The sequence below is a fragment of the Saccopteryx leptura genome, chromosome 3 (assembly GCF_036850995.1).
Source record: "Saccopteryx leptura isolate mSacLep1 chromosome 3, mSacLep1_pri_phased_curated, whole genome shotgun sequence".
Lineage (NCBI taxonomy): Eukaryota > Metazoa > Chordata > Mammalia > Chiroptera > Emballonuridae > Saccopteryx > Saccopteryx leptura.
The window spans coordinates 283,455,576-283,473,622 of NC_089505.1; the positions used below are offsets into that span (position 1 = coordinate 283,455,576).

The 18,047-nt window shown below is 39.7% G+C and overlaps 1 protein-coding gene across 2 annotated transcripts in view; it reads right to left on the reverse strand.

The window, feature by feature from the left end:
- The window catches only part of TTC27 (tetratricopeptide repeat domain 27), a 156,690-nt gene that overhangs the window by 53,229 nt on the left and 85,414 nt on the right, over positions 1-18,047 (reverse strand). The window contains exons 11-12 of one of the 2 annotated variants that reach the window (XM_066378546.1): positions 5,323-5,418; positions 1,581-1,703 (exon numbers count right to left, since the gene is read on the reverse strand). In XM_066378546.1, coding sequence (XP_066234643.1) covers positions 1,581-1,703; positions 5,323-5,418 — 219 coding nt within the window. The remainder of the gene's footprint in view (positions 1-1,580; positions 1,704-5,322; positions 5,419-18,047) is intronic. The other variant, XM_066378547.1, reaches the window with a different exon arrangement.

Consider the following 18,047-nt stretch of genomic DNA (forward strand, 5'->3'; position numbering starts at 1 on the left):
TTTACTTTGGGTGCCTTCCTTTCTTGGCTCCCACAAACCACTTAGTTGTTATTTTTAAGGAAAAGTAAATGAAATTGTGATGATTTCTCCAATAACAAATGTTGACTTCTCTGATATCGAATTTACATTCTCTGCTCTGCTCTGTGCCTGTCCTTTTATGTGTGTTCAATAACTTTTGTTTCAGTGCCAAATCCTAATGGAATCGTTCTGAAGATATTTTAAAAGGCAATCACATCCAACCTACGCAGCACTGACACCATGTCCGTAACTCGGTCACAATGATGGCATTACATATGGCGACAATTAAGCTTGTACAAGCACAGGTGGTGACAGCCCGGCCAGGTGTGGATTACGTGCCTCCAGATGAGACACTGAGGCAGAGGGAGGGGTGACCGGCCTGATATGACGTGGCTGGCATGTGTCAGGGCCATGTTTGACTCAAGGCAGCCTGGGTCTAGAGGCTGTGCTTCCAACCACTGTGCCATGCAGCCTCTCAAGTTAATGATCAGAAACCGGCTCTGTGACCTGAGGCAAGTCATTAGAGACTCCTTTCCTCACCGGAAAACTAGGGAACCAGGATGGATAATTATGGAGCTCTTTCCCAGGGTGAAATGTTACAATGATATATATAATCTCCCAACATTAAAATTTTATCCCCAAACTAGTTTCTCCTTAAGCTAATATAATTCAAAGGCCTTCACTGCTATTAGTGATTAGTGAAAGGAATGTAACTTTTACTACTAGTCTAAAATTGACATACTAAAGGTACAAGTATTTACAAAACAGAGGCACATGCACTTGTACCGCCATTTTGCTTTTTTATGGCAATGGTGAAAGGTTGACTGTAGATTTAAATGACCCAACCTGTGGGTTTCACTCTCTATACTAAGTTTAGAAATTTAGTCATTTAAAATTAACATATGATTTCAATGTGTCAGTTTTAATAGATATTCACAATGCAGAGCTCCTTATTCTTTTTTAAATCTTGTTCATTTATGAGGGGAAAAACAATAGATTAATAACAGATGCGAATACTGCACCACTTTCCCTCCTGACCCAGTTTGGGGTGGACTAAATGTGCTTTAGACACTTAACCTCTCTCTGCCACAGGGAGGCCGTCACAGCCTCTGGGTTTTCCTCTACAGACTAGCAGCTGCCCTCCTGCCTAGAACCCTCCTTCTGGCCCTCAGCCTCTGATCTCCAGACAAACCAGCGATGATTCAAATAATTCCCAGTATTTTATTGTAAAGTCATCCTATAGGAGGAGAGTCAGTAACGGAAAGAGATCAAAAAGTGAAGTGTCTTTAAAGCTTTTGTGACTCATTCTTAAACATCAAATGCCATATCGATGCTAGCCTGCTTTTCTCTTTTATGTGTACATTCCCATACAGACACATAAAATGATCTGCTCCAACAGAAATCCTTAAAAAGAAAACATTAAAAAGATTGCTGAGGAGAGAAAAGTAGAAAAAGGAATATAAGTGAACTGTTGGCAAAAGTAGGCGTAAAAGACAAACCAAGTGAGAAGGTGCTCAAAGACAGAAGGCTCTGGCCCATACACGAACTTTACCATTACATACCTTCCCATGCTGCCCAGTTCTTTCATAACAAATGACAACATCTTCCCACATTTCTAGCTTCTCAAATATCTGAAGGGCCGAACTGGTACATCCCAACTCAAAGAGTAAACTTGCAAGTTGGCGCTAGAAAAATCAAGTTAAAATAATGAACATTTCCTTATGCAAAGACAGATTCCAGCTCCACTCGCATGCATATCTACTCTGGCATGTCAAAGGTCTGCTTATTGTAAGAAATGCATAATTTATATAATTCAACCTCAACTAATTAGGACTTTGCAATGATTCAACACTTGCCTTTACTGTACAGGAAGTAAAGGATTAAGAAACAATATGGCAACTTCAAAATACCAATATATCATTTCTTTCCCAAGAACTCAGAACTTAAAAAGCAAATTCAGTATTTCTTTTTAACTTGGAGATTCTTTATATGATAATCTCTGACTTGTAAAGCTGAGAGCCAATAAATCAATTATTAAAACTCTAGTTAGAAAGGCTATTACCAAAACAATAAAAGATAACAGTGTTGTTAGGATTGTGGAGAAGGGAACCCTTATCCTTATACATTGCTGGTGGAAATGTAAACTGGCACAGCCACTGTGAAAAATAGTATGGAGGTGTCTCAAAAAATTGAAAATAGAACTACCATCTGCTCTAGCAATGCTACTTCTGGGTATTTATCCAAAGGAAATGAAATCATTATCTCAAAGAGAAATCTGTACCTCCGTGTTCATTACATGGTAAAGATATGCAAACATCATAAGTATGTGTTGATAGATAAATGGATAAAGAAAATGTGGGGTGTGTGTGTGTGTGTGTGTGTGTGTGTGTAACAGAATATTACTCAGCCATACAAAAGGAAGAAATCCTGCCATTTGTGACAACATGGATAGACCTTGAAGGTATTATGCTAAGTGAATAAGTCAAGCAGAAGAAAAGACTGTATGGTCTTCCTTATACATTGAATCTAAAAAAAAAAATGAACTCATAGAAACACAGACTGGTGGTTGCCAGAGGCAGGAAGCCCAGAGGTTAGGGGGTGGAGAGTAAAGGTGGTCAAAAGGTACAAAGGTCTAGTTTAGTTAGATAAGTAAGTTCTGGAGATTGAATGTAAAGTATGGTGACTCTAGTTAACAATACTGTGTTGCATATTTGAAAGTTGTTAAGAGAATAGAGGTTAAAAGTTCTCATCACAAGAAAAAAAAATAAGGAAAGTGATGGATGTCAACTAAACTTACTGTGGTAATCATGTCACAATATATAGCTGTACCAACTCATTATGTTGTACACTTTAAACTAACACAATGTTCTATGTCATTATATCTCAAACTGAAAAAAAAAATCAAAGAAAATTAAGCTAAAAAAAACAGATCAATCAAGAAATAAAAACTCCAAGCAGTCAATATAAACAATATAACACCTGTATCTTAGCTCTCATGTGCTCAATTCATGAGGGCATTTCTAGTTCTTTCTCATTCAGGTCTACTTAGATTTATTTTAAGTACATTCTAAAAATTTTAGCTACCTAATTTCCTAGTTCTGGACAGATAAAAATGAACAGATGGTGGCAAGGTCAGTGAAGGTTAAACATATTCAAAAATAAAAATATTGTGGTTTATAAATGATCCACCCTACACAACTAGAAAAAATGATTAGAAAGGTTTAAAAAGGGGAGGTTCTTGACTAAATTATGGCTTTATATTAGACAGAACTGTGTTTTCTCTTAAAGATACTTTTACTACTCTTTCAAAATTCAACACATACTAAGAGTTAAGAAGCTAATGGATATGGAAAATCTGGGATTGACAATATTAGAAAGTAAAATAAAATATACCGGAAAATTATAAGTTAATGTATTATCAAAATAAATAAAGAAGATAGTCCAATTCTTTTGGATCCCATGAAGCATACGAGAATTTGACTATTTTAGGATATTTGAATTGACATTTTCAAAAAATGAACATGGTATGTGGGAGCTGAATATATCTTAGTGCTCAGGCAGCTCAGCGGTCTAAATTTTTCATCTGATAAGTAAAGGAAGTTATGGCATCCAAGCATATAGCTAGCTAGCAGCAGAGTAAAGACTAATACTCTTTTTACAATAAACTATGCTGTTACTTCTTGATCTTTAAAAATAATACATAAAGATATGGTTAGTGCCTAAACTGAAAGAAAAAAATGATTTAATTTCTCAATGAAAGAGTATGTTTCTGCCTAAAAATCTCCAAATTCACAGCTTCCTAAGCAAATAAAATAAACATTTAGCCTAAATTCTATACGAAGAGTACCTAATTTTCTTATTGCTTCTGTTCAGAAACAGATTAAATTTGCACCCTCAACAGACATGTTTTGTCATAATAATAGCTCAGAGTCTGGGCCATTTACTTACCACAAACCACACAATACAAAAGCACTTTAAAAATTTCACAACTCATGATTAAGAACATGCCAAATGTTCCATTTGTTAAATTTTCTTTATGAAGAAACTACTACTTTGAGGGGATAGAACAAAGCTTTTTAGGTGTCTACATTTATTGAAACTCCTTCAATAGATAATGTGAATTCCAATGTGTAATAAGCTCTCTAGCTTGCTTCCCCGTGCTTAAAAATATATATGACTCCAAGAAATCTTTCAGTGGGGACTCTGAGTCACTGAATGGTGGGTTGGCATTTATAATTCTAAAGCTGGTTCAAATGACAATAGTTACTAAACCATCTAGGAATTCTGGCTGGCACCATTTGACTCCACCTAACATATCTGTGCCAAAGCTTCCTCACTTGTGAAAAATGGACATTTCACCAAATTGTTACAATAAAAGAATATAACGTGTGACATACAGAACAAAATGCATGCCTCATACTAAGTGAGCAGTAAAAATTGGTTATTGTTAGCAGCTACAATGAAGAGATCAGGAAAAGAGGTAAATCGGATTAGAAGTCAGGAAACTAGAGCTCTAGTTTGTGAACAGCTGTGTGACCAACACTGAGAAAGTGAACTTAACTGCACTGGGCCTCCATTTCCTTCATTGTAAAATTAAGAAATTGGACCAGGTGTTTAAATCGCCTTCAGCGCTAAAAACTTTACAAAATAGGGGAACTGTACCTGTAACACAGGAGAACTATGGGGCAGGGGCCAGAATTTCCACCCCAACATGTGGTGTTAGGAACTATAATAGGTCATCTGAACCCTCCAAAAGAGGAAAGTAGCTAAGGGTATCTCACAACATGGAGTATGAAATGAATGCTTCCTTTTATGTTTTGTAAACAACTTGTTTAAAAGGCTCATTCTTTGGCAGAAAGTGCTTATAGGGCTTTTATTTTATTTTATTTCCCTTTTTATTGAATTTACTGCAGTGACACTGGTTAACAACATTATCCAGGTTTCAGGTGCACAATTTTACAACTTGTCATCTGTACACTGGATTGTGTGCTTACCACCCCACATCAAGTCTGCGTCCTAACAGGGCTTTTAAATATAAAAAATTGTTTTGAAAATGAAAGCTTTCATGGTTCTCCTATTATTTCTAGGAGTCTGTTTATATCTAGTTTTAAATTCTTTCAAAAATGTTTTAAAAAGTCTAATATCACTTTAATAAAAATAGCTATGGAAAGTAATTGACTATCCCCAGATATTTTTATTCTTTTCACTGAAATATTTGAAAACAGACATATTGAAAACCATTCTTTTCTAATGCATTTATCCTTCAAATGCAAAATATGCAATAACAAGCAACAACAAAAATACCTGAATGGCCCAATGAGGTGGTACTTGACAGCAATAGAAAATCTTCAGACGTTCCAGTACAGATGTTGTCTTGTCTTCAAATTGGTCTGCAAGAGCCTGTGAGCACATATTATAATCAGAGTCCAGATGTGTAATAACTTTTTAATATAAATAAGATTCCTACTGTAAAAGTTATACAAACGGACACATAAACAATAAAAAACACATCACTTTGATAAGGTGATGGGATGTATAATTTTTTCCTGAATTTCTTAAATGTTAAAAAAACCTTAAATTAATCAATATTTACATAAACATGTACATTAAAAATTTATCAGAAAAATGATTTTAAAACTATGATTTCTTGTAATAGTTTAAATCCTTATTAATCAGCCTTTTTACTTTTCCCAAGTATCTATTTTACAAATCAATGTCACTTTGACAATTGCACATTTTTTTAAGTGATAGCTTAAAAAAATTGTTTTTGTTTATTTATTTATTTAGAGAGAGAGGAAGGGAGAGAGGGAGGGAGAGAGTGAGGGAGAGAGGGAGGGAGAAAAGGAAGAGAGGAAGGGAGGGAGGGAGGGAGAAAAGGAAGAGAGGGGGGGAGGGAAAGAGGGAAGGAGGGAGGGAGAAAAGGAAGAGAGGGAGGGAGGGAAAGAGGGAGGGGAGGAGGGAGGGAGGGGGAGGGGGAGGGAGGGAGGGAGGGAGGGAGGGAGGGAGGGAGGGAGGGAAAGAGAGAAACCGATTTGTTGTTCTACTTATTCATGCATTCATTGGTTGATTCTTTTTTTAAAAAATATTTTTTTCTTTTTATTTATTCATTTTAGAGAGGAGAGAGAGAGAGAGAGAGAGAGAGAGAAAGGAGAGAGAATAGGGAGGGGGGAGGAGCAGGAAGCATCAACTCCCATATGTGCCTTACCAGGCAAGCCCAGGGTTTTGAACTGGCGACCTCAGCTTTCCAGGTCGACACTTTATCCACTGCGCCACCACAGATCAGGCCTCATTGGTTGATTCTTGTATGTGCCCTGACTGGGGATCAAGCCTGCAACCTTGGTGTATTAGGATGACACTCTAAGCAGCTGAGCTACCTGGCCATGGAGATAATGGCACTTTCTAATATAATTCAGAGAAAAATGACATGAAGAATTGCATTTAGGAATGTTTTCTAAGAAATAGGGTGAAAGTGAAAGGTGCATCTATTTGATCACCAAGAGTGAGTTTTCTTCCTCTTCAGCAACAGAGCTTTAAGGCTGAACATTCATTCATGCCAGATCATCCTTAGGGTATAACAGACAGCAGCAAGCTGCATGCACTGAAGAACCCTTCTGCCATACTGAAATACCCACACTCACACTGGATAACTGACCTTTCGGAAGCTACATCAGGAAGCGGACCAATAAGACCAAGATGGTTGACTCTGAGAAAAGGTACCACAGCCAACAGCAAAGCCAAAGGCTGACACTATCTAGTGGTCAAGTGATCAGCCATCCAAAGAGTTCACATATAACGCATCAACGAGAATACACACACACTCTGGAGTTCCTATTATTGTGATCATCTTCATCTGTCTCTTAATTTGTCATTAAGTTTATAGCAAGTATATATGTTTTTTCTGATATAGACTTAGATCTTCTCTAAACTGACTATTTTGGTATAATACAGTACTCAAATTTTCTTTCTTTGTCAGTTGACTAGTTTTCATGGTCCTGTCTTATGAGGATTAGATGGTAATGATATGGCAAGGTTATTTTCTGGTGTTAATACACATGCTATGGTCATGTAGGAGAACATTCTTGTATTTGAGGATGGTGAAACACCACGCTGGCAATATGGTTTCCAATACCTCAGGATACTGTACTTGCAACTTTTCTGTTAGTTTGACATTGTTTCAAGGTTTTTCAAAATTACTCTTTAAAATTAAAAATCTAAAAGAGGAAGGAAGGAAGGGAGGGAGGGAGGGAGGGAGGGAAGAGGAAAGGGAGGGAGGGAGGAAGGAGGAAGGAAAGGAGGGAGGGAGGAAAGGAGGGGAAGGGAGGGAGGGAGGAAGAGAAGTAGCAAGTCCAAACTTCCTTAAAAGAAAGAATAGGACAAGAATCTAACATATATCCCAGCAAAAGCACAAGACAAGGAGATCAGTTTCTGAGCGGAGAAACTGCTCCTCCAGGTGGGAAATATATTTGTTAGCCTAAGAATATCCCGTAGGATGAGAAGATACTCATTACTTCATTTGTTTGACAATCCAAGATGTTATTCAATCAAGTCAGTCAGAACAAATTGAGATATAACCACACTCCTAAACCATCTTGGTCAAAATATTTTAAAAGCTTTCTGGCCTTACTTCAGAGAAACTTAACAGCAAAAAGGTTGCATGCTTCTGTCCAAAGCTGTTCAGTTGTACAAAGGAGAAAAGAGAAGAAAAACTTCTGGCTGAATCCATATGGTTACAATACATAAATAAAACATTCACTGAATTACTTCATCAAAAAAGGGGCAAATTTCTCTTTTTATCAGGATATATTTTCCTTCTCTGGAAGGAAAGTAATAACTAATGCGTATTTAATAATAATAATAAAGCCAAAAGCAACATCAAAACATTTACTTTTACGAAGTCCTAAGAACATGTAAAACATTTCATTTTCAAACAAAACTCATGTTGCTTGCTGTAGTTACTGCATCTAGCTAAAACATAGTAAGCACTCAGTAAATACTTTCTGATTTATTAAAGAGCAGATCTGTTATGCACTTCAGATACCCGACGAAGACACTTTTAGATGATCTCAGAGTAAGTGTCTCTGATGGTCTCAGATACTCTCCAAAGGCAAGGACCACAGGAGAGACAAGAGTGGAGAAGCAACGCGTGTTTGAGCCGGAGCCCATGAATAAGCCCCTGTCCAAGTGCAGCCATGCTACATAAGAACCTGATTAGGCCAAACATCTGATAAAGATTAAAAACAGAATTCTAAACTGTGTTCACTCCTACTGCTTTGCACTTTAAGCATGACAACCACCAAAATAAGATTCACCTATGAACAAAATTAAGAACATTCAATTAATATATAAAAATAAAGGGTGATGGTGTACTACTATTATCTGCCTACTTCCCCTGCCAGATTCAAAGTACTCTTTTTTATTTGCAATTTACTATACATACAGGGACATACATATTTACAGTACACCTCTAGGTTTTTCAGAGTAGAATCATTTCTAGCAACTCATTTTGAAATAATTCAGACAGACTAGAATCCCATGGAGGCAGGGTAAATAATTCCATTGTACAAATAAACTGAGTCCTTACAGGAAAAATAGTGCTGGTAAGGGAAGTGACCTGTATTCTGTTCTAGCTTTATCTCCAACAAGCAAGTCACTGAACCACAATGGCACCCATCTATAAAATGATTTCCTAAGTGATCTTTGCAATTCCAAGAGTCTATGAGTATACGGCTTTACCAAAAGAGTATTTTGTTTTATTTCAAGCATTTGAGGAGGTTAGTCAGTTCTAGGCACCCTTAGGTGAATACAAGTACCATGCACATTCATTAGGGGCAAACCAAGTACTCAGACAGTCTGGAAAATAATGGTAGGGCAGTCTGTACTAGAATGAGACTGAATGAAAGGGAGGCCTCAGCTATTGATGTGTACGTTTATGTCCATGAACATGAGCATAAACAATAAACAATGCGCTCAGTGAGAAATTAGCACTCTGTAAGCTTTCACACACACCCAGAAATCTAGGTAAATGGCCTCGAAACTGATGTCCCACACTTTCATTTGCCATTTTCTCCTTCCAGTTTCCAAATGCCATGGATTTCACACCTGAAAGCCATGGACACTTGGTCATAGTTAAAGCTGGGGGTGGTCTTTAAGGAAAAATGAAAATATGAAAAGTGGAGAGAGAGAGAGAGAGAGAGAGAGAGAGAAGCAAATATACTCTAAAGCAATCATTAAGAATTGAAAGCAAGGCAGAGGGTAGCCTAGGAGGGTGACAGAAGATATGTGATCAATGGGAATGATGATGAGAAGACAGTGAGGAACCGTATAGGGCTCAGTCCAGAGGTGGGGAGAGAGCCAAGGAAAACAGTCAGGCATAACCCTGGGACACATCAAAGACAACTTTATGATGCATACACTATTGTGATATGAGAATGTCTCCCTAAACCTCACCTCAAAGCCTTTATACTTTGAGTGTCCTTTGAAAACAAGTTACTTGTGCATGTGGGTCCCTAGCCCTGTGCAACAACAACGCTCAAACCTTCTAGGGGTCACGGTAACATAGGTCAGAGGATATCGCTATGAAACGGGATAAAAGAAGAACCCCCCAGAAGCCATGATGTGTCTCTCTTCTAAATGCTCTGTTGTCAGTAGAAAAAGAACTTCTGCAAAAAAAACTAGAGAAGATGAAGTCTGCATTTAAAATTAGCACATAGACAATGATTTAGTAGAGGACAATTCTGAACAAGGTCTGGTATGATTTAGATTTATTTATGTGCTCATATCTAAAAGTATGGCACACATAGCTTCAAAAGAACAGAGCTAGTCCCAAAGGACCTACCCTTGCACTGAAGGCTATTCCTTCTTGCTAGCCTGATAACAGGCTTTATCAGCTTTCTAAAGAGCCAAGTAGAAATTAGCTAATATTCTAAAAGTTATGATTGATCTCATGCCAAATCACCTTGTTTTGTTGTACAATCTGTGTGTATGTGTGTGAAGGAAGGTAGGATTTATTATAAAAATATGTATTTTATCAAACATATCCAAGAGTTGGGCTGAATAGCTTTCTTTGACAGGAGTCTGCAGTCATCCAGACTGCAGTGATTTACAAGGAGTGGTCGTGAGGACTGCCACCTCAAACCCCAGCCCAGCACAATTCCCAACAGGAACAAGGGGAATGAGAACTAAAACCTATGAACATACCTACTAAGTATCTAGGATACCGCCCTGGCCGGTTGGCTCAGTGGTAGAGCATCGGCCTGGCGTGCAGAAGTCCCGGGTTCGATTCCTGGCCAGGGCACACAGGAGAGGCGCCCATCTGCTTCTCCACCCCTCCCCCTCTCCTTCCTCTCTGTCTCTCTCTTCCCCTCCCGCAGCCGAGGCTCCATTGGAGCAAAAGATGGCCCAGGCGCTGGGGATGGCTCCTTGGCCTCTGCCCCAGGTGCTAGAGTGGCTCTGGTCGCGACAGAGCGACGCCCCAGATGGGCAGAACATCGCCCCCTGGTGGGCGTGCCGGGTGGATCCCGGTCGGGCGCATGCCGGAGTCTGTCTGACTGCCTCCCCGTTTCCAGCTTCAGAAAAATGCAAAAAAAAAAAAAGTATCTAGGATACCATGAAACCTAAAATTCACCCAGTTTTACCTCATGCATAGGAAACTGCAGCTCAGAGAAATAAAAATGACGTGCCCAAAGTCATAAAGCTATGAAACAGGTGAGCCTGTCTGATTCCAAAGACCAAGTTGATAGCATCATTAAAATCTTGCCTTATAACTAAGTGAACTTATCAGATCTGTGAAAATAAAATGACAGCCTCTTTGGAAAAATACTGAGCTCTCTATTAAACTGGGTTTTCTTCCACCTAAGTCCCATAACATAGGAGTCAGGAGGTGGCCTGGTAAAGATCTGTAATTACTGCTTCCTGTTCCAAACACAGGAAAGGCTTTTCAGTGTGTGGGCCAGTGGGAACTGGGTCTCCGGATGGGGCTGGGAGAACCCGGATGTCTTTTTTATGACACACTGGTCATCATAAAAGATGACCAGAGAGAGACAGACAGCTGTGTGGGAGCATTCCCTGTTATACCTGAGGTCAGTAGTTCTTAAACATTTTGGTTTCAGGACCTCTTAAAACTATTATAAATTACCGAGGGACTCCAAAGAAGTTTTATGTGGAATATAATATGAATATTTATCATATTAGAAAATAAAAAATTTAAATGTTTATTAATACATTTCAAAATAAAATAATCTGTTACATTAACATAAATGTTCTCATGAAAAGTAAGTATATACAGGGTGGGGCAAAAGTGGGTTTATAATGTATAACCCAGCATGTACAGTCTCTCATGCTGTCCCACAACCCACCCATCTTCCACTTTCTCCCACAACTTCTCTGGGACCTTGCTTATTGTTGGGCAGATAAAATGTATTATGCTCACTTTGTTAAAGAGGCCATTGCCCAGGTGATATTAATGTGTGTTGAGGATCATTGTAGCCTGAGGCTTGGTTTTGGGATTAAGTCTTTCCCACCCTTTTTGATGTGGGGCGGTACAATCCAATCATGCCTCAGAGAAGTGACTTTGTATTTAGAGACTTCCCTACTTTGTATATTGGATTAGAGGTTGTGAAGCTACAGTATAAAGTGGGGGCAAAACGGGAGTTTGCTCTCTTGGTTCCTGGGATTAGCGTTAGAGAGCCGAGCAGAGAAAGGCCACGTGGAGGAGGCCAGGGGAAGCAGCCAAGATGGTGGAGTGTTGAGTGAGATGCCAGTTTGTGCAGTTTGACGCTGGAGAAGGAAGGAGATGGGGAACTGAGGAGAATAAGGCTGGTGAGCTAGAAACCTTTGATTCTAGGAAACTCGGATAAGTCCGTGGCTTTGTGAGCACTGAATGTGACTGGGTTTTGGAGCCCAGTGTGTATTTTTACTTGCCCGCCGGGTGCAGGATAGGATTAAAGACTATGGCCCACCAGTTTGTGGCTCCGTTGTTTCTTTACCGACTGTCCGAATCCAATGCGAACCTGCATGGGCCAGGCAGCTGCTGTGTTGGTAGCCCTGGCCGTTGGCTCCTGGCTTTACACTTAGTGTTTATGGAAATACTTACAATTTCTTTTTTAATGTTTTGTCTTAAAAGATTAGAAAATGAGAACATAAGTCAGTCTGTTTACAATCTGTAAGTATTATAACAGTGCAAAGAATAATAAGTACTTGTCATTAAAACTTAACTGATGTTTGCCTGACTGGGCGGTGGCGCAGTGGATAGAGCATCAGACTGGGATGTGGAAGACCCAGGTTCAAGACCCCAAGGTCGCCAGCTTGAGCGAGGGCTCATCTGGTTTGAGCAAAAAGCTCACCAGCTTGAGCCCAAGGTCACTGGCTCAAGCAAGGGGTTACTCGGTCTGCTGAGGCCCGTGGTCAAGGCACGTATGAGAAGACAATCAATGAACAATTAAGGTGTTGCAATGCGCAACGAAAAACTAATGATTGATGCTTCTCATCTCTCCGTTCCTGTCTGTCTGTCCCTGTCTATCCCTCTCTCTGACTCTCTCTCTGTCTCTGTAAAAAAAAAAACCAAAAAAAAACTAAAAAAACCCCACCTAACTGATGTTTTAAATATCTAGTACTGCTCTTTAAAAAAAAAAGTTGAAGTAGTTAAGTCTAATAGTAATTACACCCTACATTCCTGAGTAGGTCTCAGTCATTTGCAAAGTACCTGTTCTTTGACAAGCTCAACATCAAATGGGTCCAGTTCTGCATCCCTCAGTAACACTCACTTCTAAGGTTCCTTATGGCACTTGGTCCTATTCAATCACAACATCAGTTTCAGACCTTGGTAAATGCCCTGTTAGCCTCTGTTCTGCATGTAGCTGGGTGTGAGACAGAAAAACATCTGGAGCTAAGAAAGATTAACAGCGTTCTTCCGCCTAAGGCAGTCTTTTCCGAAAGCTCCGGTAATCAGCACCACCTCCTGCACCCCGAACCTCTCTGAGAGCAAGGCGGAAGAGCCTGATTTTAATAGCAACTTGGAAGTGGTTCATAAATTCAGGCAAGTTTGGAAAATGTTGCATAAGGCTATTAAAATGTTGCCTGACCAGGCAGTGGCGCAGTGAATAGAGCGTCGGACTGGGATGCGGAGGACCCAGGTTCTAGACCTGAGGTCACCAGCTTGAGCGCGGGCTCATCTGGTTTGAGCAAAGCTCATCAGTTTGGACCCAAGGTCGCTGGCTTAAGCAAGGGGTCACTTGGTCTGCTGTAGCCCCCCGGTCAAGGCACATATGAGAAATTAATCAATGAACAACTAAGGAACTGCAACGAAGAACTGATGTTTCTCATCTCCCTTCCTGTCTGTCTGTCCCTATCTGTCCCTCTCTCTGACTCTCTCTGTCTCTGCCACAAGAAAAAAAAAAAAAAAAAAAGACGTATACAGGGTGCTCTCCCAGAGAAAACCAACATATCAGTTCAATCAACATAATCTGACTCTGTCCAAACCCCTTACGTGTGTCCCTGCCTGGAATCTGACAGAACTTACGGTTTGCGAATGTGCTTTAAGTGGGTGCACTTTATCCCATTACTAAATTACTTGGCTAATGCCTTTTTTTTTTTTTTACTTTTTTGTAACTTGACGGGGTTTAAATCTTTTACTACCAACAATAAAGTTTATTCCCTTGTACATCACTTGTCCCGCTCTCTTACCCCACTCATCTGTGAACTGCTCACTGCCTAGTGTTACTAATCTATCATCAGGAAGCTCATACCTGATGCAGCCTATCAGCATCCCCTGGGCAGCTCATCCTGGCCTCCGCAGAAGCCGATCCCACTCCCATTTCCGTGTGCTTTTCCCACAGCACACTTCCGGATGTGGCGTGCACTGTGACTCCCTCCCCGTTCATCGAAACCCCTAGGCCTCCAGATGCTGAGTCCTGCACCCAAGCCTTTTTCACAAAAGCTGCTTTTCACTTCTTGCCCGTGCTCCCTCAAGCTCTTTCGTCCGGGTGATGTCTTACACAGATGAAGCCTGATACCGGTATCTTTTTTCTATTTTAAGCCAGTGTTCAGAGCTTCCTTGGAGCAACACAGCATAGTGGATTTCAAAATCCAAGAAAGACCAGGTTTGAATTCCAGCCCAGGGGTAAGGCCCTGAGTAAGTCTCTTGAGTTTTCTGTCTTTCCCATTCTTCATCAGTAAAAATGTAGATAATACCTATTTACTGGGATTATTTAGCCCCTGGCATGACTGTTCAGTAAATGGTAGTTAACTATACAGAGTTCTGAATAAATAGTAGTAACTATAATTACTTCAACAAATAAAAGCATAGCTATATACTTGTCAATAACTTTCAAATGCTGTACGTGGTTATCAAAGCAGGTGGTGTACAGAGCCAGAATGAAGACATGTTTTCATATCTCAGACGTCTGAAACACTCAGTGGAATAACTCAGCACACTAACATGAAGCACTGTAATTATCCCAGTTTTTAGATTTTTCCAAGTGGCAATGATTGCTTTCAGTGAGTTATGAAGAATTGGGTAGTTTTATTTTCTTGCACCTAAACATTCCCTTCTATAAAGTGAGGATAATTAACAGCCGACTCTTATTGAGGGTTTACTATGTGTCAGGCACTATTCCAAGCGTTTCACAAATATTAAGTCATTTAATGCCTCAACACTTGTGTGGGGGAGGCACTACTGCTCTCTCCATTCGACAGATAAGAGAAGTGAAGCACAAGAAATGGGGGGCTTCACCCTGACCATAGCACATGACCTTGCTTCCTCTTGCACTGAGAGGTCTATGGACAACAAATCTCTTCTGACAGCAGACATTCTGATACTGAAGCAGACAAAGAGAAGAAGAGATACAAGAATGGGGTAAGCAAAGAGAGAAAGAGAAAGAGCTGATGATGTGTTTGAGCCCCTGAATCCAGCGATCTCTGAGGCTGGAACACCCTTACACTTCCCAGTTATAACAGCCCATAAATTTCCTTTTTTTTAATAGCCAGTTTGAATTGGATCTCGGTCCCTTCCAAGCAAAAGATTCCTTACTGAGACTTACTTTTAATTTTACTCAAGTAGAAGTGTAAAGAGTCTGGAAGAGCTCTAAACTTCAACCTGTCAATTATAAGCACCTTAGATTTAGAAGGATATTTAAAATAGTTTAAAAATCAAATACAATATCTCAAACTTTGAAGCCATACCCAAGCCAGCTATAGCCATGGTCAGTTTGAATTACTAGACGAGCTCCACTCTACATCTGGCCCCTCCGTCACCCATAATGACAGCAGTATATTCTCCATTCACACATTCACACACATAGTTGTACACCAAGGCCAATACCAAGCCTGCCAAGTATAGTGGATGTGAATGTACTTTTGTGAAGAAGTCATGTGAAAATATAATAGAGCACATGCATATTCAGAGGCATTAAAACAAGGCGAGAAGTACTTGTGCAAACAGATGACCGGAATGTAAGAGAGAGGAAAAGCTTTGTTTACTGGTATGTTGAGGAACAGTCTCTTATCACATCTTCAAATGAACTAAAATAGTAATGATTTATGTATATAATTCATCATTTTTTGGGAAACCCAGTAGAAAAAACTAACATTCCTTCATCTCTTTTCCCTCCCCTTAAAAAAATACAACCAACCGAACTGAGCTGGCACCCTCTGCACCTTTCAGCGTGTGAAAGGCACCGCGCTGCTCCTGCCAGTCTGGCGTAGGGCTGCAGACCTGACCAGAGTGAACGCTGACTTGATCATTTTACAGTCCAAGTTAACAAAGGAGATGACTACAAAGCAAGTCATTTCTCAGTCAAAATGCTCTTCATTAATAAGTGAATGTATTCAAAAGGCCAAAACATGAAGACATTTAAACTGTTTCTCAAAATGCAAGAAAAAGGGGGTGGGGGTAAGATGTGGTTTCCTTGAACAAGAATTCATACACTGACCTTAATAAAACATGCATATTGATCACATTACCACATTGGTCATTTCAACATTTTGCTGTTTATTGGGAAGTGAATTTTTAATAAATAGAATTTAATGCAATAGGGGCAATTCATCATGAATAATTTAAGATGCTGGTCTGAAACTACATCTTCCCCTCCCTTCCTGACTCTGTATTTGACCCCGCTGTGGGGAGTGGGGTGAGCAGATTGCTCAGGCTGACAGCTGCTTCAGACTCCCCCTCAGCTACAGAGCACCTGGCCAGAGGCTTCACCTTAATGGGGGGGGGGGGGGCAGGGAAGGTCGCAGGTAAGAGGAAACACCCTGGGCTGTGCTGGGCCTGCATGAGCCCTAATAAAGCTGGCTCCCCCAGCTCTGTCCCGCTGTTCTGGGGAAAACAGCTGTGACAATACATAAAGGGACCTGAAGATGGTAATTAGTAAAATGATTACAACATGAGACAAACTACGAAGCACATACTAAGCTCTCAATAAAATGTTTCCTATTCAAACTCCGTGCAGAAGAAAAGCAAATGGACGTGGAAGCTGCATAGTATGTCATTGAGGGGGTGGGGTCTGAAGAAGAGGATGGAGAGGAAAATAATTCCAAGACAAGTAATCTTGCTTTCAGAATATTAGCTCCTTGAAGTAAAAGATTATGTACTAATTAAAGCAGCAAAACATTGCGCTATTCAGAACTAAGTCACGTGGCCCTTCCCACCTGCAAAGGAGGATAGGAAGACTTCGACCTGGATAATTTCAGGAGGTTCTACTACTAAAAGAGAACGGAGAACGGAGAATTGGGTACAATTAGCATTCTCGGACAGAGAACCCACTTCTTTTACCACAGCTTTCTGCCTGTGGATTTATTTTAATACTGTAACAAATAACGTGCTCTATACTTATTCACATGAGCTGAAATTATTTCAAAATAAAAAAGAATACAGTAAATAAGTAAGTAATGTTAGTATAATAGATCCTATTAAATAGAACAGAAATCAATAAGGCCACACTCTAGTAAGTACAATACCAACTAATATATTATTAAATAATTAGAAAATTACCACTTGGCAACCATCATGATAACTTCCTCAGACAGGAAACATCAATAAAGGTTAAAATTAGTGGATAAAAGTTGGATGACAAACAGGATGATTTCAAAGTAACTCCTCCAAAATGCTTATTAATTAATTACAAAGGGCAAAGAATAACTTCACACTGGGGAGAAAGCCCACAAACATAACCTTACTCAAGAGAGCAGGTATATCACCAGTGATGGGACAAATCACATCACGTGGCACCTGAAGGAGGTGCAGGGAGAGGGATATACCACTTCTGTAATATTACTGTCAAAATCCTACAAGCTGAATCCAATCATGAGCAGACAGACAAACCCAAATTGAAGGACAGTCTCCAAAATAATGAGCTGGTAATCTCCCAAAACAGCAATCCCAGAGTGGTCCAAAGAAGACTAAGGGACCTTTGCGGATTGAGGGAGACTGTGTGGCACACTGAAGGACATGACAGCTAAATGCCACGCTCAGATCCTTTCCCTACAAAGGACATGATTGGGACTGTTGCTAAAACCTGAGTGGAGCCTCATAGTGACAGGTGTATATATATGGGAGTTTTTGCACAACTTTTATGTAGATTTGAAGTTCTTTAAAACTATAAATAAATTTTTTAAAATATCACTTCACTAACTGCATGAAATATTACATCTTTCTGCAAGATTTTTCATTTTTCCTGCCAATTTGTATCATGAGTAGTTTATCAGGAAATCTGTGACAAACGCTATCTGCTACTGAGTCATTGGAGAGAAATAAACGTAAGTGTTAAACAAAGAAGGATGGTGAATGAAGATTAATTTTACATGTGGTCAGTTCATTAGAGAATATTTTTGCACCAGAATGAATTTTATTTCCTCAGACAATCTTTGCCTGTGGAGCTGCCTATCTTTTTCACTTCAGTCTTATATTGTCTCTTTTAATGCTCACCATAAACCTATACTGTGAGTACTATTATGATTACTTTCTTTTACAGACTATGAAAATGAGGCTTAGAAATGTGATATTGTGATATGATAAGAAATACACATTTGGTCTT